The sequence below is a fragment of the Nanorana parkeri genome, unplaced genomic scaffold (genome assembly GCF_000935625.1).
Source record: "Nanorana parkeri isolate BGI_ZX_2015 unplaced genomic scaffold, ASM93562v1 scaffold58, whole genome shotgun sequence".
NCBI classification, from domain to species: Eukaryota; Metazoa; Chordata; class Amphibia; order Anura; family Dicroglossidae; genus Nanorana; species Nanorana parkeri.
This window is the reverse complement of record NW_017306326.1, coordinates 214,629-239,386: the sequence shown is the minus strand read 5'-3', so window position 1 is coordinate 239,386 and position 24,758 is coordinate 214,629. Positions and strand designations below refer to the sequence as shown.

Here is a 24,758-nt window from a genome sequence, read left to right as displayed (position 1 = left end):
GGAACCAGAGAGGTGACATGATGCAGAGTCTCTATTCAATGGGCAGACTGGAACCAGAGAGGTGACATAATGCAGAGTCTCTATTCAATGGGCAGATTGGAACCAGAGAGGTGACATGATGCAGAGTCTCTATTCAATGGGCAGACTGGAACCAGAGAGGTGACATAATGCAGAGTCTCTATTCAATGGGCAGATTGGAACCAGAGAGGTGACATGATGCAGAGTCTCTATTCAATGGGCAGACTGGAACCAGAGAGGTGACATAATGCAGAGTCTCTATTCAATGGGCAGATTGGAACCAGAGAGGTGACATGATGCAGAGTCTCTATTCAATGGGCAGACTGGAACCAGAGAGGTGACATAATGCAGAGTCTCTATTCAATGGGCAGATTGGAACCAGAGAGGTGACATGATGCAGAGTCTCTATTCAATGGGCAGACTGGAACCAGAGAGGTGACATAATGCAGAGTCTCTATTCAATGGGCAGATTGGAACCAGAGAGGTGACATGATGCAGAGTCTCTATTCAATGGGCAGACTGGAACCAGAGAGGTGACATAATGCAGAGTCTCTATTCAATGGGCAGATTGGAACCAGAGAGGTGACATGATGCAGAGTCTCTATTCAATGGGCAGACTGGAACCAGAGAGGTGACATAATGCAGAGTCTCTATTCAATGGGCAGATTGGAACCAGAGAGGTGACATGATGCAGAGTCTCTATTCAATGGGCAGACTGGAACCAGAGAGGTGACATGATGCAGAGTGTCTATTCAATGGGCAGATTGGAACCAGAGAGGTGTCATGATGCAGAGTTTCTATTCAATGGGCAGACTGGAACCAGAGAGGTGGCATAATGCAGAGTGTCTGTTCAATGGGCAGACTGGAACCAGAGAGGTGACATGATGCAGAGTCTCTATTCAATGGGCAGACTGGAACCAGAGAGGTGACATGATGCAGAGTCTCTATTCAATGGGCAGACTGGAACCAGAGAGGTGACATGATGCAGAGTCTCTATTCAATGGGCTGACTGGAACCAGAGAGGTGACAGGAACCTAAATCACTAGAGAGAGTTCATTGTTACTCGTACTCGCCCAAATGCCCCGATATGTCAGCTTCCGGTATCGGAAAGCCAGGCAGCGAGTCATTGCACGCTGCCCGGTTTCCTGGTTGGCGCCCGGCTTCCTGATTGGCCAGAAAGCCGGCTCCATGCTTCCATGTCACTTAGTGACACGCCGCCTGGCTACCTTAATGGGACTTCCGGTATCGGTATTCGGTATCGGCAAGTACCAGAAAAACATATGGGTACTCGTACTCGATACCGAAAACCCGTATCGGTGCATCCCTAATCTTTACTAATTGCAGCCCGTCCTCTGAGCTAATATTCACTTGTTCCCTTCAGATGAAGTTTGGCTGAGTGGAGGTTTTCATCACTTTGGCCTCCTCTGTTAATCTCGAGTTGTCTGAATTTGAGGAAGTGCTGAAAGCCGGGAGTACAATATATTACCGGCTGCTGGCAGGAGCGGCTCTCGTCTCATTTCACATTGTCACAGCAGACATCAATGTATTCTCCCGGCTCCCCGGGGACGCTGGGAAGTGATGGCTTTTACATGTGTATGTGACTGCAATCGTTTTGCTCACCTTCCAGAACCCGGCACAGAAATGACGGGAAGTTTTTTATTTTACAGATGACTATTATTTCCAGAATGTTGCTGTGCAGAGTCTGATGTATTATAAAGTAAAAGTGTCAGAGTCCTGGGAGGTTCAAATTAAAGCAGAACTCCGGCCTTCCCTGCAGTCTTCTATCTGACCTCCGTCCTTCCCTTCAGTCTTATATCTGACCTCCGGCCTTCCCTTCAGTCTTCTATCTGACCTCCGTCCTTCCCTTCAGTCTTATATCTGACCTCCGTCCTTCCCTTCAGTCTTATATCTGACCTCCGTCCTTCCCTTCAGTCTTCTATCTGACCTCCGTCCTTCCCTTCAGTCTTATATCTGACCTCCGTCCTTCCCTTCAGTCTTATATCTAACCTCCGTCTTTCCCTTCAGTCTTATATCTGACCTCCGTCCTTCCCTTCAGACTTGCACAGTTGTACCGGCTCCTCTCCTGGACTGAAATGGCTTCCTCTGATATCACTGCACACTGTGAGCTTCTCACAATGTGCATTAGAAGCTGCAGCAAGTCATATACAGCCGGGCCTCATTTCCTGGCTGGAGGACCCACTCTGACTTTCCCTGGCCCGTCCTTTGCATTAATTGGATTTCAGTTCTTTCAATCAAGGAAGCTCAGCATCACATGTGGCTATTACCTAGATTGGTCTGCATGCAAATACAGTCTGCCTAGGAACTCCCTCTCCTCCAGACTGACACCCCCACCCATCAAGGAATTCTGATATTTGCATAACTCCTCCCAAAAGCCAGCCTACTGCTTGCATCAGGGCTGAGGGCTCCTGAGCGGAGAACTGAGGCAGGGTGCTGTGATGTGTTCAGGATGCTATGCACAGCACCCTTCCAGCCCGTCCCACCAGCCATGATCTGCCTGCATTCTGTGGTGTATTTAGGTTTTGTGCTGCCCTAGGCAAGACTAGACTCGGGCATCCTCTTATCTAAATTCGCCCCTCCCCTTCCTGTATAAGACGTTTTGCATAGCCTGTCAGTCCCTGGATACAGCTTGCATGCTGTATCCAGCTTCTGACAGATTGTGTTAGTACAGTAGCAGGGAAGCCGGGGTCTCAGGTCGGCTGTAAAGGATCTCTTGTGACCCAGCATAGCCCACCTGAGACCTTGCATAGCCCACCAGAGTCCATTCATAGCCCACAACAGAGCCTGCATAGCCCACCAAAGACTTTGCAGAGCCCACCATAGACCCAGCATAGCCCATTTTAGACCTTGTGGAGCTCACCATGGACCCTGCAGAGCCCACCACAGACCCTGCAGAGCTTACCTGGGACTCTCAGATGGGCTGTGCAGAATCTATGGTGGGCTGTGCAGGGGCCCTTTCCCTGCACACAAGTGCTGCTCCACTTATCCTGGCTCCCGAGCTTGCCTGTTGGCCCTTTTAATGTGATGAGCGGCTCCACTGACCAAAAGGCACGCTGAGATTGTAAGAGGGGCGGTAACAATCTCCGCTTTTACAGGAAAAGATTCACCATGTTGGCGCTCGATGAGGTAGCTGTGCCCAGCATGTGTCACTGACTGCGGGTCCCCCTTGGATCGATGTCTGGACGGCGATGATCGCCTTTCCGGGCCTCCGACCTGCAATAAGGGCACCATAGTGACATAGTGGTTAGGACTTTTGCAGCACTGGGGGTCCCCGGTTCAAATCCCGGTCAGGACACTATCTGCAAGGAGTTTGCATGTTCTCCCTGTGCTTGTGTAGGTTGCCTTCGGGTACTCCGGTTTCCTCCAACACTCCAAAGACATGCTGGTAGGTCAATTGGCTCCTCTCTAAATTGGCCCTCATATGTATGCATGTGAGATAGGGACCTTAGATTGTAAGCTCCTTGAGGGTAGGGACTAATGTGAATGTGCTACTATGTAAAGCGCTGTGTAAATAAATGCCTATAATAAATATCTTTTTAGTTCTGGCTGGGAAGGGAGCAAATGCCCCACCTGCCCCCAGTCCAGTGTTCCCCTGAGTTGGGGTTATGTTATTAATCTTGGTGAACTTTGTGTATTTCTTCCAGATCTGCACACTAATCCCGTGTGAGACTTGGATATTCCTATAATAAAGACCGCTCACTGTTGTTCTCCTTGTGCAGGGTGACTGGTCTTGTCTCCGCCCCCTCCTCTGATAAATACTGGTCACTGCTGCCTTCTCTGCTTGTGCAGGGCGATTGGTCTTGTCTCCGCCCCCTCCTGTAATAAAGACCACTCACTGCTACTCTCTTTCCTTGTGCTGGGTGACTGGTTTTGTCTACACCCCCCTCCTGTAATAAAGACCGGTCACTGCTGCCCTCTCTCCTTGTGCAGGGTGACTGGTCTTGTCTCCGCCCCCTCCCATAGTATTCTAAAGGCAGCCTGCAGTGGGTAGGTCCCACAGCTCCATTCTATGCACAGGTTGTGTTCAGCACAGAGCTGTTGTCTCTGCTTCTTTCACAAGGTCATATCTGGGTTTGTGAAGGGTTAGAAAATGGGCAAAATGGGCATTTATTGCAAAGATGTACTGAAAGATGTTCAACAGCAAACAAGCGCTAACAAGCTCAACATAACCAAAAGACTGGAGTCTGCAAGAGCCACCGAAAGGACCAAAGCCAGAAGATGGCATTGGATGAGGCCAAACCTCCCACCTGGTAAGAAAAGGGCAAGAACAGGTGGTAAATGAGCACAGGGACTGAACCTGATTCCAGAAGACCTAAAATACTCATACAAGTGAAGACAACAAATCATGGCAGGGAACCCTAAATCAGAGACCATAACAGTGGAAACTGGTTAGTCTGATCCAACCAGAAGGGTGGAACAAAAATAACAATTAAAGAACAAGATTCTAGGAGCAAACAAAAAATGGTTTGAACTCTTTCCTGTGGAGCTGAGCAAAGGACTTCTGTTCTCCTAACACACTAGTGAAAACTGAGGCATGCTGGTAGTAGGAGGGGTTATCCTGGGCCGGCCCACAGATCTTTTTTTTTTTTTGCCAGTGTCCAGTCCTGTATAACCCATTAGTAGGTGACTTCTTGTGTCCTATGGGCAAGAAGGAAATGTAGCGTAGAGGGACCTCAGTGAGAATGGGAACGATGGGGAACAATGTCATTTTTGGGGAAGTTTGAAGTTCAATGCAGCCAGCTGATTTACCACGAGGCTGCTAAGTAGGACCAGGGTCTCCAATCATAATGAGCAGATATGGCTGCCTCCATGTTCCGGTGTAATTCCAAACTGTACATGGAAACAAGATTTTTAAACATTATTAGGAGTGGGATAGAACCCATCAAAAACAAAGATTTTTGTTTTTGACCATAGATATCCTTTAAAGCAGTGGTTCAAAAACTGTGCAACCTCAGGACCCACATTTGTCCTGTTCATTAAGTCGCAACCCAAATCGCACTGCAATGGAATGCACAGAATTAGGGTACCACACATTCTGGTGCGGACGTACAAGCTGTGGGTGGCAACACAACACACCTCCCACACCAGAATGCACGGTAGGGGCAATATTAATATTATTATGATTATTACATAGTATTTATATAGCGCCAACAGTTTGCGCAGCGCTTTACAATATAAGGAAGACATAACAATCACAATACAATTCAAGACAAGATGGTAAGGAGGGCCCTGCCCCTGAGGGCTTACAATCTAAAAGAGGAGGGGGAAATGATACATGAGGAGGTAGCTGTGAGGGGATGAATTGTTTGAGAACGTGATGGTTCAGTGGTTAGGTTGAGGTGGGATAGGCTTCCCTGAAGAGATGAGTCTTTAGGGAACGCCTAAAGGCAGTCAAGGTGGGAGATAGACGGACAGGTTGGGGTAAAGAGTTCCAGAGGATGGGAGAGACTCTAGAGAAGTCCTGGAGGCGAGTATGGGAGGAGTGGACAAGGGAGCTGGAAAGCAGGAGGTCTAGGAAAGAGCGGAGGGGACGGTTAGGGTGATACTTTGAGACAAGGTCTGAGATGTATCCGGCGGCGGAGTTGTGGATGGCTTTATAGGTGACTGTTAATATTTTGAATTTTATCCTCTGGGCGAGTGGAAGCCAGTGTAGGGATTGGCAGAGGGGGGATGCAGACACTGAGCGGTTATTAGGCCCCGTTCACACTTAGCGATTTATCGCACGGTAATTCCCGCGATATCGCGGCAATTTACCGCGCGATATCGCTCTCCAATGCTTCTCAATGGGGCAAAGGGTCCTGCTGTCGCGGGTTGTGCGTCGCTACAGCAGGACCCTTTTTGGAGCGGATTTAGCCGCGATTCAAGCTTGCTCAATGCAAGCATTTGCGCGATATCGCGCAAAATGCAAATCGCGCGACAAACGCGTGATTTGCGAATCTCGCACTGTGAATGGGGCCTAAAGGTGAATGAGTCTGGCAGCTGCATTCATGATAGACTGAAGGGGGGAGGAGCCTGTGTAGTAAGAGGCCAAGAGAATGGTGAGGTTCGAGTCAAGGATGACACCTAGGACCTTGGCATGGGGGGAGGTTTGGATAGTTGTGTTATCATTCTCAACCGAAATGTTGGGGGAAGGTGCAGGGGGTGGAGGAAATATCATGAGCTCAGTTTTTGAAAGATTGAGTTTTAAGAAATGTTGTGACATCCAGACTGATATGTCATTTAGTAGATTAGTGACACGCAAGGACACTGAGGGGGAGAGTTGTGGAGTGTGGTACAGTGTGTTAGTGTGGTACAGTGTGTTAATTGCACAGTATTATGCGATTATCACACTGTACTAGTGTGAACGGGCCCTCAAAAACACTGACATACATACACAACCACAGATACAATCTCGCACATTCACAGACATTCTCACACACACATACACACTCCAAAAAAATGTTAATTTTTTTTTAAGGTCCACCCAGTCTCCCTATCTTAGGAGAACTGGAGTGGATCCTCAGCCTGGGGTCCGGTGTGGGCTGCTGTGCTGTGACGTAGCTCCATCCATATGTGCAATGCTTGTACAGATCCCGTGCCCTGTAGAGGTGCCGGGAGCCATAATGTGATGCTCCTCTGGTCCAGGCACCTCTATAGGACATGTGAGGGAGCTGTAAGCAAAGCGCGTATGGATGGAGCTCCCTAGCGGCCATAGCCCCATCTCATCCCACATCAAGATGACACTTAGCGCCGGACAGCATATTTTGAATGGCTGCTTGGTGAGAGAACTGACAGTGCTGTGCTATGGGGAGACAGAGGAGCCTCTCACCTAGAAAAGTGGAAGGCATGCGGCTAAACAGGGTTGAGAACCAAGGCTTTAAAGGAGAATTATGAGGCGAGTGAAAATGACTTAGCCTCATAGTTCTAGCCGACCTGTGACAATGAAACTGTCGCAGGTCGGCTCCATAGATCGGGAAGTGATGGAACACATACAGGCATTCGCTCACTTCTCGATCTATCCCTGCAGAGAGCCATGACTGTCACTCACGGCTCCCTACAGGGATTCCCCCCTCCTCTGTCCGATCCTCCAGAGCTGACTGGCGCAACAGACGGGGGAGGGGGCGGGTACAGCTGGCTCTGCCTCTAGATAGGTAGAGCCAGCTGTCAATCCCGCAGCTGGGTGGATCTCGACAGTAATGTCGGGATCCGTCCCGGCTGCGGCGTCTCAGTATACCACGAGCTGTAGCTCGCGATATACTGAGCTTTGGGTGACGAGAGGACGCTAGTTTGTGTCCTCCCGTTACCCTTAGGAGAACTATGGGGAAAAGCCCTGACCCCATAGTTCTCCTTTAAGGCAATGTAATGCAAATTGAGACTCCGATTTCTGTTTACTTTGAATTCTGTGGATGGAAAGAACAATCTCCCTGCTGTGGAAATGGGTATAATTTAGTTTCCCCTATAGCACCCCATATGGGGTCTATGCACCCGGCTGGGATAATATTGACGTAATGAAGCTGCTTTTAAATAACAATTTCCCGAGCCATTTCCTGCCCGCCTCGATAGTCAGCCGCCCGTCTGCTGGGATGCGTTTCGTTTTCAATAACAGTAGAAAGATCACCCATCCAATCTGTAGCAGTGAATTGCAGAGTGTCCCTTGTCACCTGCCAGCGATGACATGCCTCGCGCGGGAAGATTACTTGTCATTCATGACTAGATAAATGTCTCCGCGCTTGCAGTTGAGCAGCGGCGGCCTGTTTAACCAAATCGCTTCTCTTCTCCCTTAGCTTAAAGCTTTATATTCCCCTTCCATGTGAACTTAGTGGTACCTTCATAATCGGCTCCATCAGCTGTCTCAAACACGCTCCGTCTTCCCAAAAACACGAAGCCTAAGCAGAGTAAATGGTTTCTGACATGGTGATGTCAACCTTTTCTCCAAAAAAATTAATTAGCAGCTAATCCCTCATCTCCACTTTGAACCATTCCCCTGGTCCTTGACATATGGAAAGAGCACCGACACATGAAGTCACAATAGCGGCAGAGGTGTCTTTTTGGTGTGCTGGTTATGGCTCACAGCCTGGCCTCACATACTCTATGCTGGGTGAAGCAAGATGGCAGTGCCCAACAGTTTTTAAAACTGTGTCTCTGGTTACACACTGCTTTTGATGCACACTGATTCTGCATCATTAGGTTGTTTAGAAGCTGAATTGGCATTTTTGGGACTTAAACATTTTTTTTTTTAAATTTCTTTATATGTGACTTATTTTTTTGTTTTAATGTTTTTTGTTTTTTTTTTCACTTATTGTTTTTTTTTTTTTCACTTATTGTTATTGCTATCACATAGGGGGATAACAATCCCCCTATGTGATAGCACAGGCACACTGACAGGTCCTCTTTATGGAGACATTAGTGGTCTCTAAGACCCCTTATGTCACCTGGGGACCCCCAAAGAAGCTGATGAAGCAGAGATCGTAGAGTAGAAGATGAACTCGCTATTCATGCCCTTTTGGTTGGACAATCCATAGAAGTCGGCTCTGGTACTCCAGCTACTAACTTTCTCATTGTAGCGATGGGAGACATTTGGGCTTAGAGGGTTGGTGAGCGTCTGATGGCAAGTGCAAGAAATACCCAGATACACAGAGCAGCACTAGAGAATTCCAATAAGGAACCAGCTCACTTTAATTTGATGAAGGAACTTATAAATGAACATTTCAAAACACTTCTTCACCTTCTTTTGACACTTCCATCATCTCCCCATTTGTCTCCGATATAAGCTTTCAATATGCTGGGTTTATCTATTCTGGTTGTACTGATGTTCATTGTCACACGCCAGGCTCTCATTACTTTCCTCCTATAAATCTCCGATATAATGGAATACCCTGCAGTGTTCTCACTGATTAGGGAGCAGCGTCACACAGTCACTAATCATGGGCAGCGGGGCATGAATGGCTTTCCGCTGAGAGCCGCGGCGCACAGCTTATTAATGACAACACACCGGTGGTAATACATTTATTTTTCTTGTTATTAATGGGGAATTGCAGTTTAATGGCTGAAAGGGAAAGTGAAGAAGATTCATGCCGGTCAACTTTAGAGTTGTTTTCCCGAGAGGCAACGTTTAGAGGGAATGCAATAAGAAATTTAAACATCATTTCTGTCTTTACTGATTACAGTCAGGATTCATTTTTCACTTGGGTAAAATCAGATTTTTGTTTGATGTTTTCCTGTTTCTGTACCTTGTAAACAGTTTTTTTTGTTTTATAGAGCACAATAGCTCAAGCTGGAATTTATATAGAAGTGAATGAGTCAGAGCAGTGACTCCTCCCTTAACGATTATGTTCAAAATCGATTAGTTAGCCGATTATTAAATGAGATCTATGAGGTGAGTGATTTACACTCTTCCTCATAGTTAGAGCCGACCTGTGACAAAGAAGCTGTCGCAGGTCGGCTCTATCGATTGGGAAGTGAGCAGAAACATGCCCGCCGATCCGCTCACTTCTTGAACGTCTCACTGTAGAGAGCGGTGACTGTCAGTCACTGCTGCCCGCAGGGATTCCCCTCTCCGATCCTCCAGTGCTGAGTGGAGGAATGGACAGGGGAGGGGGCGGGCACAGCTAGCTCTGCCTCTAGATAGGCAGAGCCAGCTGTCATTCACGTAGCTGGGTGGATCTCGACAGTAATGCTGGGATCCGTCCCGGCTGCGGTACTCTAGATGGAGCCAAGGAGCATAGAATGGCATGCCTGCCACAAGATGGAGCCAAGGAGCATAGAGCGACATGCCTGCCACTAGATGGAACCGAGGAGCATAGAGCGACATGCCTGCCACAAGATGGAACCGAGGAGCATAAAGCGACATGCCTGCCACTAGATGGAGCCAAGGTGCATAGAACGGCATGCCTGCCACAAGATGGAGCCAAGGAGCATAGACTGCATGCATGTCTCTAGATGAAGCCAAGGAGCATAGAAAGGCATGCCTGTCACTAGATGGAGCCAAGGAGCATAGAACGACATGCCTGCCACTAGATTTAGCCAAGGAGCATAGAAAGGCATGCCTGTCACTAGATGGAGCCAAGGAGCATAGAACGGCATGCCTGCCACTAGATTGAGCCGAGAAGCATAGAGCTGCATGTGCCCAACTGGGCGGAACATTTTACATCATCCCCTTAGTAGTGTATTGAGTCCAGATGCGTTTCTCCAGGCATTTCCAATGCATTTTCAGACATTCCGCATCGCCGGCCCGTGTGTCTCTCTCATGACATATTTGCTTTAAAGGGTATTGAAAAAAATAGAATGAAAAACTTTCCTGTTAATTGAAATTGTTTGGTGGCCGTCGTCAAAGTGTGAATGTGTCCTCGTGCCGGCGGTTATCATCTTTTTCCTCCGCGCTTGTGCAGAATCTTATTAGCGATTATATTGAGATAGGACACGGGAACATCTGACCTACATTATATTGCATCCCACTTTATCTCTGAGCTCAGCATAAAAATGAGGCGCCACTGACCCAGCGCCTCGGCTGCTCGGATATCTCGCGCCGCTCGCTGTACCGTTCACATTTTGAAACTCTTTTTCTCCAGAAATTGAAGTTTTGACTTTTTTTTTTTTATTGGCTTTAAAGCGCATCTCCACTGATGTTACATTTTTTTAAGCCGCTGGCAGCGCTGAAAAGTGGGCACCTAGAAGGGCCCGGGTTTACCTTTTGTATAGCTTCTAGAGCTAGGCCCATAAATGATGGAAATCCTGACTTAAGCTCAGAAAGTCAAGCCCTGTCCACGTCCATATCACGATTGGTCTTCGTGATAGAAGCACAGAAAAATTAAGTCATTTAAATGCTTACCTGCAGCTTTTTCCTTTCCGTAAATTATTTTTTAATTCACTTGCAATGTACTTCTGAACTTGCTAGAAAAATGAGTACCCCAGGAACAGTCAATTGACTAGCACAGCCCCCTCCTCCTTGTATGTCAAAGCCCTCTCCTCTTCTGAGAGTGTCTAATTACTGGCTGGCCCAGCTTATCCACCCTTTGCCTTACCTCTAATGACTGTGCTGGCCCAAACTGAAGCTGAGGTGTGTTTGGTGGTTGAAGAAGAACTCCAGGGAAGATGTTGTTAACCCTTGCAGTGGGGCTACCCCCCACTGCAAGGGCTAAAGAGGAACTTTTACACTCAAAAATCTAATTCTACCAATGCATCCCTCTGTGTATGATGATTAATAATAACATAGACGTGTCAGGTGTAAAATGCTGTGATTGTGAAATACTTACACTTGGAGAGCATTCACTTCCTGTTTTGAAAAATGCAAATGACTTCAGTTTGCCAAAGCAATGCACACTGGGATTGCCTTGTCAATAGCAGAGCATTGCTGCGAAATCTCATCTGTAATCTCATGAGGGGGAGAGGGGGGCGTACAGCCTGACACTCAATTGACAGTTGTGCTCTGACAGGGAGAGAATACACATACATGGCAGCACACACAGTTCTCCCTGAGATGTAAGGCTAAATTTCTATAACATTTGAGTGTCAAAGTCTCAGAAATGCCCATCACTGTCTGGTTCTTTTATTACTATACAGGATTTATATAGCGCCAGCAGTCTGCACCGCGCTGTACAATATAAATGGAGGTAATTCAGTTTCAGCCGAGTTTGTAATCTCTGACCTGCAGAATAAAAGTTATCCAGAAAATACACTATATTGCCAAAAGTATTGGGACGCCTTTACACGCACATGAACTTTAATGGCATCCCAGTCTTAGTCCGTAGGGTTCAGTATTGGGTTGGCTCAGCCTATTGCGGCTATAACAGCATTAACTCTTCTGGGAAGGCATCCACAAGGTTTAGGAGTGTGTCTATGGGAATGTTGGACCATTTGTGAGGTCAGGTACTGATGTTGGAGGAGAAGGCCAGGCTCGCAGTCTCCGCTCTAATTCATCCCAAAGGTGTTCTATCGGGTTGAGGTCAGGACTCTGTGCAGGCCAGTCAAGTTCCTCCACCCCAAACTCCCCCATCCATGTCTTTATGGACCTTGCTTTGTGCACATTTGTGGGCAGTCATGTTGGAACAGTAAGGGACCGTCCAGAAACTGTTCCCACAAAGTTGGGATCATGAAATTGTCCAAAATGTCTTGGTGTGCTGATGCCTTAAGAGTTCCCTTCACTAACTAAGGGGCCAAGCCTAACCCCTGAAAAAACAACCCCACACCATAATCCCCCCTCCACCAAACTTTACACTTGGCACAATGCAGTCAGGCAAGTATTGTTCTCCTGGCAACTGCCAAACCCAGACACGTCCATCGGATTGCCAGACAGATAAGTGTGATTCGTCACTCCAGAGAACACGTCTCCACTTCAGTGTCCAGTGGCGGCGTGCTTTACACCACGGCATCCCACGCTTTGCATTGCACTTGGTGATGTAAGGCTTGGATGCAGCTGCTCGGCCATTGAAACCCATTCCATGAAGCTCTCTACGCACTGTTGTTGTGCCAAACTGAAGGCCACATGAAGTTTGGAGGTCTGTAGCTATTGACTCTGCAGACAGTTGGCGACTTCTGCGCACTGTGCGCTTCAGCATGCGCTGACCCCGCTCTGTCATTTTACGTGGCCTACCACTTTGTGGCTGAGTTGCTGTTGTTCCCAGTTGCTTCCACTTTGTTATAAAACAGGTGACCGCGGAATATTTAGTAGCAAGTAAATGTCACTGAATACCTGAATCCAATGATATGGAGGGTGTCCCAATACTTTTGGCAATATAGTGTATCTGATGAGTAGAAGCCTGATGACTTTAGGTAGTGTGCCATTAAGAGAGAATGAGCAGACACTACGACGGCAAACATTTTTGGGAGTAAATGATCTCAGATGTAAACGGAATATAATGGAGTCATAAAAGTGAATTGTTTTTTGTATACTGTATTTATTAATGAAGATATTCTTGGAATTTGGAATCTGCTTTAACCGACAATATCTTGCAGGATGGGGATGAGTCCAGTCCAATCAGCAGCAGTGCGGAGATTGTGCGAGTGCCTGACCCTCAGATGTCTATGGTAAGTTCCCATTACCCTTTATAGTGGACCTGTACACAAAAAGTGAACATTTACCATGTTATAGGAAACATACTTCCTGATATGTGAGTGTGCCTACAGACTCATAGCTGCATATCTGCAGTGTGAGATCTCAGCCACTGCTGCCTCTGACTGCTAGTCTCAGGGGATTTGAAGTTGGATTTGGTGATGTCACTACTGAGCTGCTCACTGTTCTCCTTGCTGGAGGTTCTGACATGAGGAAGCAAAGCCTTGCCTCTATCTAGATGGCCACCTCCACACAGTGCAGAACAGGGCATGATAAGTTAGTAATTGGGAAAGATCAGCTGGTGACTAGGGATGCACCAATCCTCAGAACCAATTGCCTCCTTCCCAATTGGTTCTGAGGAAGGAGGCGTGACCTCTGAAACGCGTAAACCACTTCACTACCAGGGAAGACAAACAGCCGGTGGATATGCACCTTTCGTTCTGACCCTTTTATGCCTGTTTTTATTCGTCCTTTGTGAGTACCTTTTATACCATTTTTTTATTTGTTTATTAAAAAGTTTTTATGCGATGGAGGCGCTCTCTGTGTCTTGTCTTGCAGTGTTGAGGTTATTCTGAACCTGGTGAGAGCTGCCCCATTATCGCCCCGCACTCTTGAACATCATTGATTAATACTCTCTTGAACCAAAATCTGCCGGCGCAGTGTTTTGATTTTGTCTGCAGATTTATTTTTTGTCACATTTTCTACATGTATATGAGTGTTAGAGGACTTTGCTCCCTCAGACACATTTGTTTCACAGAAGGGTTGGTTGCTATCTTGAAGTCATTATGTGTGGCCGGTTCGGACGCAGACGGTTCTTCCCGGCTTTCCTCAATATCACTTTCTTACAAACATTCCTCATTTTATCTTCTAGGAAAACCTAGTGGAGAGCAAACATCACAAACTTGCCAGGAGCCTGAGAAGCGGCCCGTCAGACCATGACTTGAAGCCAAACGCTGCCACCAGGGATCAGCTCAATGTAAGTCACGTCGATGTTTCATTCTTCCCTTTACAATTCTCTGTGCCTACAACAAATATATCAATGTTGCACACTGTGCATTGCCATGGAAGTTTCCAGAGCTTTTTACAGGGTACGTAGACGACATACCAGCCCTCTTCCTGATGTAGCTAAAAGTATAATGTCTTGATTGGAAGGAGATTCTGTAGGCAGACCTTTTGTTTCAATAACAATCTTCAATCAAGAGTACATATGCACTGAACATATTTTCATCATGTTATTTACCTACAAAAACCTCCCTTGTGTAGACATCAAAAAGCCTTGAGACTGCTGCTGAGTGCCGCCATCTTGAAAGTGATGTCAGCAGCCCCACCAGCCTCAAAACTGTCACTGATGTGACCCTCTATAGCGCAGTAGGTAACGTCAGCACTCCAGGTGTGGGGAAACTACAAATCTCATTATGGCTGTGGCAATGAGGGCCTTGCAGTGCATCTCAGCAATTGTAATTCCACAACAGCTGGCATGCTGAGATTGCCTACCTCTGATCTATAGATTTCCCCTTCCCTCCTCTCCTAGCAGCTACATCAAAGGTTATGTAGGGAGGGGAAGCAAGGGGTGGAGGGGCTGGGCCAGCACAGTCATTAGAGGTAAGGCAAAGGGTGGATAAGCTGGGCCAGCCAGTAATTAGACACTCTCAGAAGAGGAGAGGGCTTTGACATACAAGGAGGAGGGGGCTGTGCTAGTCAATTGACTGTTCCTGGGGTACTCATTTTTCTAGCAAGTTCAGAAGTACATTGCAAGTGAATTAAAAAATAATTTACGGAAAGGAAAAAGCTGCAGGTAAGCATTTAAATGACTTAATTTTTCTGTGCTTCTACCTGCAAATTGTGTTACGTTGGTGACAGGGTCTCGTTAACGTCCTCTCTTACTGTTACTGCTAATGACACTCAAACTTCGGAGGGAGGATTTGGTGACTCTTAGGAATTTTAGTGCTGATACATGATGCTTTCTGTATGCGAGAGACATCAAGGCACCTATAGGGGGCGTGTTTGGGAACTGTTCTCTGGCCTTATAAATTGAAAAGCTTCATAGGTTCCTAGTTCATCACATTACTAGCAGTTGGGTGGATTAGAGCACCACAGGAACGTCTGGTTGAAATATTGGTCTATAAGTAGGTAGGTGCTCCCCTCCGGTATCTCAAGTAGGAAAAAATGAGCTCCACGCAGATAGTGTCTGAGCTAGAATCCTAATGAAGTGAACCAGTTCAGTGTGATACAACGCACACTGCCGGAGCTGTCACAACATAATACCGTGTTTCCCCGAAAATAAGACACTGTCTTATATTATTTTTCCCACGTAATAAGACACTAGGTCTTATTTTTTGGGGGATGATGCAGTGTTAGTACAGGATAGTCCCGGCGGCAGACAGTACCGGGCTGGCGGAGGAGTACTCACAGGACTGGACGAGGTCCTGGAAGGCGGCGTGCTGTTGCCGGTCCCGGTGTTGGCTACTGTGATCGGGCCCTAAGAGTTTTATCTAAAGCTGCTACATCCGCACAGCTGTCACTGTTCACTTTTTTTTTTTTATTTTATTGTTCGTATACAATGTGTAAAATCCATCCAGCAGCGCAGTGGCCTGCCGTGGAATCCAGTACACAGTGAAAAAAATGCAGAAAGGTGCGAGAAAAACCAGAGGGAACCCATGGAAGCAGAGAAAAAATGATAACTCCATGCAGATAGTGTCTAGGCCAGGATTCAAATCGAGGACCCTGAGAATGCTAACCACAAAGCCACTCTGTATAGATAGGGACCTGTGTCTCTGCGAGACGGAGGAGCCAACCTGTCACACTTCACACCTAAGGGCTAGTTCACACCAGCCCCAGTGTGTTCCGGCCCAATTTTGGCCGGAACGTACTGGATTGCACTCCGGCCGCCTCGCTTTGTTTTGGGGCAGGAGGTGGCGTGACAGTGCATTGAGGTAATTGGCTCAGCAGTGCGATCGGCCGCTCCGAAAAAATGCTGCATGCACAATTTCTTCTTACCGCAGCAGACCGAAATGCAGGCTTTGAAGTGCCACGTGTTCCGGTGGGGCCGATCGCACTGCGGCCGGAGGGTGTGTGTCACAGATCAGCTGCAGAGCTGATCTGCGCTTCTCTGCTTTGCATTCGTTTTACATGTTTGCTGCTGTGGATCTGCTGGCACCTTTGTTTCCATTAGCATGTGCTCTCCTCTTACTGCACTGTGTTAGCAGCTATGAGTGTCGCCCTCTTCACCTGAGGGTTAATTTACCTTCCTCCCTGCTACTTCCTGTCCTGCCTCCTATCTGTCTCGCTATTTAAATCCCTCTGAGACCAGCTTCTGGTTACTTGAGCAGCACTTGTTCCTGAGCCCCTTCCGTGCAATTATTCCTAACCTGACTTCTCATGGACTGATCTCTTGTGTACCGGCTCGGCTTTTGCTCCTGATTACCTTTGTGTGCTGCCTGCCCTGACCTTGGCTCGTTATCTGGATCTCCATTTGCTCCATCCATCCATCTCTGCTTGCACTGTGTCTTCGGGTACTCTCCACACAGGCAGGGTGAACCTAGGGGTCGTGACCTGCGGTCAGCACGCAGCTAAGTCCAAACTCCCGTGAGGGGTCCCTGGCAGAACATCGGCTGGCCCTTAGATTCCACTCCCTGGGGGATCCCGTGTCACCTGCTTGCCTGTGGGCTAGTACCGTAACAGCGTGGCTGTGACTTCAATGCACCGCCACGCTCCGTCCCTCCCCAAAACACAGTGAGCCGGCTGGGATGCGATCCAGTGCATTCCGTCCAGAATCGGGCCGGAACGCACTGGTGCTGGTGTGAACTAGCCCTCAGTTGGAATTTAAAAGACTGACACTGGCCACCGGCTAGGACGATGGTGCACACAAAAATATTTCTGCCTCTTTTTCGTCCGTGTTCCAGACTCCTGAATTGTCCTATAAATTTGCATTTCCAGTCCAATCTCTCTTTTATGCATTAAAAATCCCTTTCAGCACTGGAACAGAGAAGTCATTTAGGTTGCGGTCTCTCCTGCAGAAGTCTCAGCTGCTTCAGGAATGTCAGTTTTGTTAAATAGAAAGTACATGAGATAAGGAATCCTGAGTTACATTGATTTGTGTTGTTCTATCTGACCGGAGTTCTCCATTAATAGCGGTGCACGCTGCTGCAGACCAGACCAGGAATTTGCCTTTGCTAAATCCTAATGGGAAGTGATGCATTGTTTTTTTTTTTTTACAGATCATTGTCAGTTATCCTCCAACCAAGCAGCTGACATCAGAGGAGCAGGATTTGGTGTGGAAGTTCAGATCCTACCTCACAAGCCAAGAAAAGGTGACTTTAACTCTAGAAACTGGAACTCAAGTGTAAAAATCTAAACTCAGAAGCACAAGAATTAATTATTATTATTATTATACAGGATTTATATAGCGCCAACAATTTACGCAGCACCTTACAATATAAGGAAGACATTACAATCACAATACAATACAATTCAAGACAAGATGCTAAGGATGGCCCTGCCCCTGAGGGCTTACAATCTAAAAGGGAGGGAAAAGTGATTCAGGAGCAGGTAGCTGTGTGGGGATGAATTGTTTGAGAACGTGATAGTTGAGCGGTTAGGTTGAGGTGGGATAGGTTTCCCTGAAGGGATGAGTCTTTAGGGAATGCCTAAAGGCAGTCAAGGTGGGAGACAGACGGACAGGTTGGGGTAAAGAGTTCCAGAGGATGGGAGACACTCTACATAAGTCCTGGAGGCGAGCATGGGAGGAGTTGACAAGGGAGCTGGAAAGCAGGAGGTCTTGGGATGAGTGGAGCCGGTGCTTAGGGTGATACTTTGAGACCAGGTCTGAGATATATCCGGGGGCAGAGTTGTGGATGGCATTGTAAGCAATTTGTTAATATTTTATCCTTTGGGCGAGTGGAAGCCAGTGCAGGGATCGGCAGAGGGGGGTTGCAGACACTGAGCAGTTGGTTAGGTGAATGAGTCTGGCAGCTGCATTCATGATAGACTGAAGGGGGGAGGAGCCTGTGTAGTGGAAGGCCAATGAGGAGGGAGTTGCAATAGACAAGACGAGATATAACAGGGGAGTGGATGAGTAATTTTGCGGTTTCATTGGTGAGATGTTACGAAGGTGAAGGGGGCAGGATTTGGATAGTGATTGGATGTGGGGAAGAAAGGTGAGGTCCGACTCAAGGATGACACCTAGGACCTTGGCATGGGAGGAGGGGTGGATATTTCTTCACATATTAACCCCATAATGTCATGAAAGCTGAAGTTTAATCCAAGCCCTCCGGAACGCTTTACACCTCAGATGGCCAGACCATTTTCTGCAATGTTTCCCATTGTTTTGATATTCTATTGCTGCGTTGCTAAAAAGACCCCACAAACCATATATTTTCAGCTGATCACTCCAGTGTTTGCTCTGTACAGAGGATCGGTTAATATCACAGATATGACTCACTCGGCCATGCACGCTGTTCTTCTCAAGCAGGGGAAAGCAGCAGGGATCCGTGGAAAAATAGATCCCAGCCTGGAGAGGCTCGGGCGGGGAGAAGAGGCTGCAGATGGCGGCGGCTGTGATGGCGGGGCACCCGGATTTTTTGTTAATAGCTGTCATCAGCGCCTTGTTAGCCATTATTTTATAGGGGACCGTCGGCGGAAATGTTCTGGTATAAGTTCATGGTCGCTGCAGCGACCATGAGCTTATGGCAGCACAGTAAAAGCCACCGATGTAAGGCATACTGACGTGGCCAGCTGGAAGCAATTGTGTTCCACCGTAAGCCTTACGCCGGTGGCAGCGAAAGAGTTCATCTGCTTAAGTTGTTTTATTTTCCCCTTTCTTCTTCCTTCCCCTCCTCATCAGAATGCTATTGACTTAAATAAAACCTTTCCGTTTTCACTACATACTTCTATTTTAGACCCCAGTGACCTCATCACTGGGTCTCTGTGCTTTATGCAATAAGGACAGATCATGGCTGGTGGGAAGTGCCGGCAGAGTTCTGTACATCGCTTCCAGAAAACATCACAGCACTCTGACTCAATACTCCTCTTCTTAAGAGCCCTAATCGAAGCTGTGGGTTGGCTATTGGGAGGAGTTATGGAAATATCAAACTATTATTAGGGATGCCCTGATATGTCGTCCGCCGAAACATATCGGCGGAAAATGGCACTTTTGGCATAATGCCGAAAGTGCCATTTTCCTGCCGATACATCGGCGCATCCCAAGTTTCTTTCCTCCACGCTGGGCGCTGTTCTGTGTCCCAGCGGGGAGGAGAGAAAGTGACAGCCGGCCAAGCGCTACGGGAAGAGAGCGCTGTGAGCGGCCGGCGTCTCTCCTCCCACCCCGCTCAGCCTCCTGTCACAGATCGGCAGAGCGGCGTGTGGCGGAGACAGCGCTGTCACAGGAGCCTGAGATCTCCTCCATACATTGCTCGATCAGCCTCCTGTAACAGCGTGTCAGAGAGGAGAGCAAGTGCAAACACTCAGCAATCAGAGATCGCTGAGTGTTTGTACATAATTGAGGATATGGTATGTGTACTATATCCTCAATTATGAATGAATGGGAAGTCATCTATATCACCTCCTGTTCATTCATAATTGTAGTTATAGTAAACACACAATGTCCTCATGTTATCAATGAACAGGAACACTCAGTATAGAGGATTCCTGTTCATTGATAACAGGGGCTGCAGAAAAAGAGATAGACCCTGTGTCCTCAATCTCTTTTTCTATTTTAAAAGCGGAATATCAGGGGTCTGTTTAAAAAAGTAATGTAAAAAATAAAAATATTTAATAAAAAATGAATTCATAAATAAATATAAAAAAAATTAAAAAGTTTATAAAAAATAAATAAGAATAAAACATAAAAAAATTTGAAAAAATTAAAATAAAAAACATTTTCGGTATCGGTTTCGGCCTGACAATTTTTTTTATTGCGGTTTCGTTTCGGTTTTAAAGTTCCCATTTCGGCGCACCTCTAAATATCATATAAATACAGATGGTCAGAGATTAGCTTTATTTGTTTTGCCAGACCCAAAAGGTTTACCTATTTCTGGTCACTTTGTCTCACAGCACAGAAGTTCAGGCGCATGTTCAATATCTTGTGACTAGACACCTGAAAAAACAAGCCAAAAATAGTCACTTGGGTAGAAATGTTCTAGTAATATCTTTCTGAGTTCTTCTTTTTTCTTTTTTTTAGGCTTTGACAAAATTCCTGAAATGTGTCAACTGGGATCTCCCGCAAGAGGCCAAACAAGCCCTGGAACTGCTGGGGAAGTGGAAGCCAATGGATGTGGAGGACTCTCTTGAACTTCTGTCATCCCACTTCACAAACCCTACTGTGCGACGGTACGCCGTTGCTCGCCTTGAGCAGGCTGATGATGAGGTGAGTTGGTTGTTTTTCGGAGCACTTCTTGTATTGTTCTTTATTATGATCAGGACTAAAATGTTAATATTTTATCCTTTTTATGCTAGCCAGGTAATTATGAAATATTGCCTGTGAATGTTTAGTAGTCATTTATACCCAGCCAGCAGGTGGAGCTTTAGGTTCCTTTTCAAGTTTTTCAGTTTCTTCCTGTTGGGAAAAATAATCTTGTTTACGGGGCTCAATATCTCAAGCAGAATTTTACACACACACAAGTGAATCAGTCAGAGAAGTGCTTCTCTCCTTCCGTATGGCTCTCTTCATGGTTTCAGTCAGAGAAAGTAATAGATTCTGAAAGGAAACAGCTTCTGTTGTGCTGCCTCTAGAAATCCCATAGTGCTCTGAGAATCCTTTTGTCATGAAATACTTCAGGGGTCAGCAATGGTTTTTACATAATTTACAAGCATTGGATAACAGCTTCACATCTCATGTCATCCCCAATTCCTGCACCTTTACACCTCAGATCAGTCCCAATTCCTGATCCATCACACCTCAGATCAGACCCAATTCCTGCACCTTCACACCTCAGATCAGACCCAATTCCTGCACCTTCACACCTCAGATCATCCCCAATTCCTGCATCTTCACACCTCAGATCAGTCCCAATTCCTGCACCTTCACACCTCAGATCATCCCCAATTCTTGTACCTTCAGCCCTCAGATCAGACCCAATTCCTGCACCTTCACACCTCAGATCAGCCCCAATTCCTGCACCTTCACACCTCAGATCATCCCCAATTCCTGCATCTTCATACCTCAGATCAGACCCAATTCCTGCACCTTCATACCTCAGATCAGCCCCAATTCCTGCACCTTCACACCTCAGATCAGACCCAATTCCTGCACCTTCACACCTCAGATCATCCCCAATTCCTGCATCTTCACACCTCAGATCAGTCCCAATTCCTGCACCTTCACACCTCAGATCATCCCCAATTCTTGTACCTTCAGCCCTCAGATCAGACCCAATTCCTGCACCTTCACACCTCAGATCAGCCCCAATTCCTGCACCTTCACACCTCAGATCAGCCCCAATTCCTGCACCTTCAAACCTCAGATCAACCCCAATTCCTGCACCTTCACACCTCAGATCAGCCCCAATTCCTGCACCTTCATACCTCAGATCAGACCATATATATATAGTGTGAGTGTGTGTGTAAATCACACCAGACGTTTAGAAATCCCCCTTAAGGCAAGAATAGCTTTATAATGGTATATTTGTGACTGCAGATTAGGTAACAAGGAATATTCTATTGACCTTGGCAATGGCAGCACCTTGTGAAGTACAGGAGAGATTTCTTATATTAGATGAGACCAACGTGTAGATCAGTGTTTTTCAACCACTGTGCCGCGGCACACTAGTGTGCCGTGAGATGTTTTCTGGTGTGCCGTCAATAAATCGTTAATTTCTTTGATCGATCAAAATTATTTTGATCGATCAAAGTTACTCACCTCTCCGCCGGCTTCCGGGTCTTCCGTCGGAGATCCGGTGACGTCACGGACATCGACGTCACCGGACTCCTCCCCCCTTCCCCGAGTGGCTCTGTCGGCTAACGAAGGGAAGTTTCCCCCCGGAGTGTGGTGAGACCAGGGCTCTGTGGGATCTTGCCAGGGCTCTATAGGCTCCTCCCAGGGCCCTGAGGGTTCTCACCAGGCTGGTGAAATCGCACATAGCCATGGTGGGACCCCATAGAGCCCCGGTGAGACCCTACGGAGCCCTGGTGCTGGTGAGACCCTACAGAGTCCGGGTTTAACCAGGGCAGTGTGGGATCTCACCAGGGCTCTGAGGGGTCTAACCAGGCTGGTGAGACCCCCACATAGCTCTGGTGAGACCCTACAGAGCCCTGGTTAAAGCAGGGCTTGGTAGGGTCTCACCAGGGCTCTGTGGGGTTTAACCAAGACTAGTGAGACCCCACTGAACCCTACTTTAACCAGGGCTACGTCAGTGCTACAGTTTGAATTTAAAACATATTTGTGTGAAGTGTGAAGTTAAGTCATGGATTGAACAGAAATATGAACAATTATAAAATACTTTATTATTTCATAATAAAGTAATTATAAAATAATTTCTTTGTGTTTATTTGATTCCTATTCAAGAGAATTACTTTATATATAGTCAATATAGGCACAGAGGTAAATTTTTTTAACATTTTCTAATGGTGGTGTGCCTCGTGATTTTTTTCATGAAAAAAGTGTGCCTCTGCACAAAAAAGGTTGAAAAACACTGGTGTAGATGATTCTTTTGCTGCTACGAGGAAGTCAGAAGGTCCAACATTCTCTTTCGTTAAATGGATCAAAGTGACGTGTTTTCCTATGTACAGATACTGCAAGGATCCTGCAAATATGTTTTGAAGGCAAAGCAAAATATGATACAGCTAGATTAAAATGTATGTAAACCCCAAGGATGAACATTATATTCGCTCCCTTTTGGTCTGTTAAATATACCATTGAACGTGTTTCATGTTATCTATACGGTTGGGATGCACCGATACCGGTATCGAGTACCGTTTTTTTTGTTTCCGAATACCGATATCGGAAGTCCCATTAAGGAAGCCAGGCGGCGTGTAATGACTTGCCACCTGGCTTCCCAATTAGCAGGGAAGCTGTCCCTATGCTTCTTGTCACTGTGTGACGAGAAAGCATTGAGCCGGCTTTCTGGCCAATCAGGAAGCCGGGCGCCGTGTAATGATGCGGCGCCTTGCTTCCTGATTGGCCAGGAAGCCGGCTCCATGCTCCCTCGTCGTGAGATGACTAGGGAGCTTTAAGCTGGCTTCCCGGCCAATTAGGAAGCCGGGAAGGGAGTCATTACACGCTGCCCGGCTTCCTGATTGGCCGGGAAGCCGGCTCCATGCTCTCTCATCACAATCAGGAAGCCGGGCAGTGTGCAACGAGTTAGAGTATTCACCCAAATACTCTGCATCGATACCGATACTAGTATCGGTATTGGTGCATCCCTACTAAACGGTAAAAAATACCTGTTGATGATGTCAGAAATTAAGATCTGTCCTGTGGATATCTCCTTTGTTATCTCGGAAAGTGGTTTTCCCCCAAAAGTTCTGATCTTGGGACTAGAGAATAAGTGTTTATGTTGAGGAGATGGGAGAGTTTTAGTAGTTTAGCCAAATAAAACTGGGGAGGGCTGACAACACACTGAGTGGTATCAGCCCTGTTCAGTTTTCTTTGGCTAAACTACTAAAACTCTCCCATCTCCTCAACATAAACACCACAGGGCGTGAAGAGCCAAGTGTACTTCTAGCAGGTCAAATTGTAGTTTATGTACTTAAAGGATCTTTAAAAACATACAACATAGAGAAATGTGCATGCGGACATGTACGGCATATGTTTTGACATACACTTTAAGAGCACATCAGGCCAATCATTTCAACATCCGTCTTCCCATACGATTATACATGCATGTAGCATATTTTAGGCATGTTACTCACCTGTGAAAGCCTCCCTTGTGCAGACCTTCAAATCCCAGGAAACTGCTGATGGGTGCCGTCATCTTGGATGTGAGGTCAGTAGCCCCAGCAGACTCAGAGCTGTCATTCGAGTGACGTTATAATGTTCCACTTCACTCTCTTTCCCTGGCAGCTATAGAAAAGGTCATTGCCAAGAAATGTCAATTCTAAGCACGCTCATGGCATAATATTTCCTTCATTGACAGCTTGTACAAAGGCTAACGACAATTAAAATGTATCCGAACAATGGGCATTTGTCATGCAGCATGCACGCTTTCTCAAAACATTTGGATATCCCACTGCTTCCAAGTGACATGGAAGCATGGAGCCGGCTTTCTGTTCAATCAGGAAGCTGGGGAGCAGGTAATGACTCGCCGCCTGGCTTCCTTATTAGCCAGCTTCCTGACCAACCAGGAAACTGGGCGGTGAGTCATTACACTCCACCCGGCTTCCTGATTGACCGGTCAGCCAGCTCCATGCTCCCTAGTGATGAGGGAGCATGGAGCTAGCTTCCCGGCCAAACAGGAAGCCGGGTGGAGTGTAATGACTCACTTTCAGGCTTTCTGATTAGCCAGGAAGCTGTCTCCATGCTCCCTTGTCACCAGGTAACATTGAAGCATGGCACCGGCTTTCTGGCCAATCAGAAAGCTGGGGGGAGGGGGGCGGGTATTGACTCGCCACCTGGCTTCCTGATTGACCAGCTTCCCGACCAATCAGGAAGACGGGCAGCAAGTCATTACGCAGTCATTGGCCATGAAGCTGGCTCATCAGGTGACGAGGGAGCATGGAGCCAGCTTTTTGACCAATCAGGAAATCGGGGGGGGGGGGGGGG

At 47.0% G+C, this 24,758-nt stretch overlaps 1 protein-coding gene across 2 annotated transcripts in view; it reads left to right on the top strand.

Moving 5' to 3' along the window:
• The window catches only part of PIK3C3 (phosphatidylinositol 3-kinase catalytic subunit type 3), a 167,490-nt gene that overhangs the window by 27,884 nt on the left and 114,848 nt on the right, over positions 1-24,758 (top strand). For both annotated transcript variants that reach the window (XM_018576172.1, XM_018576171.1), the window contains exons 7-10: positions 12,967-13,038; positions 13,935-14,039; positions 17,281-17,373; positions 20,241-20,426. In XM_018576172.1, the coding sequence (XP_018431674.1) occupies positions 12,967-13,038; positions 13,935-14,039; positions 17,281-17,373; positions 20,241-20,426 (456 nt within the window). The remainder of the gene's footprint in view (positions 1-12,966; positions 13,039-13,934; positions 14,040-17,280; positions 17,374-20,240; positions 20,427-24,758) is intronic.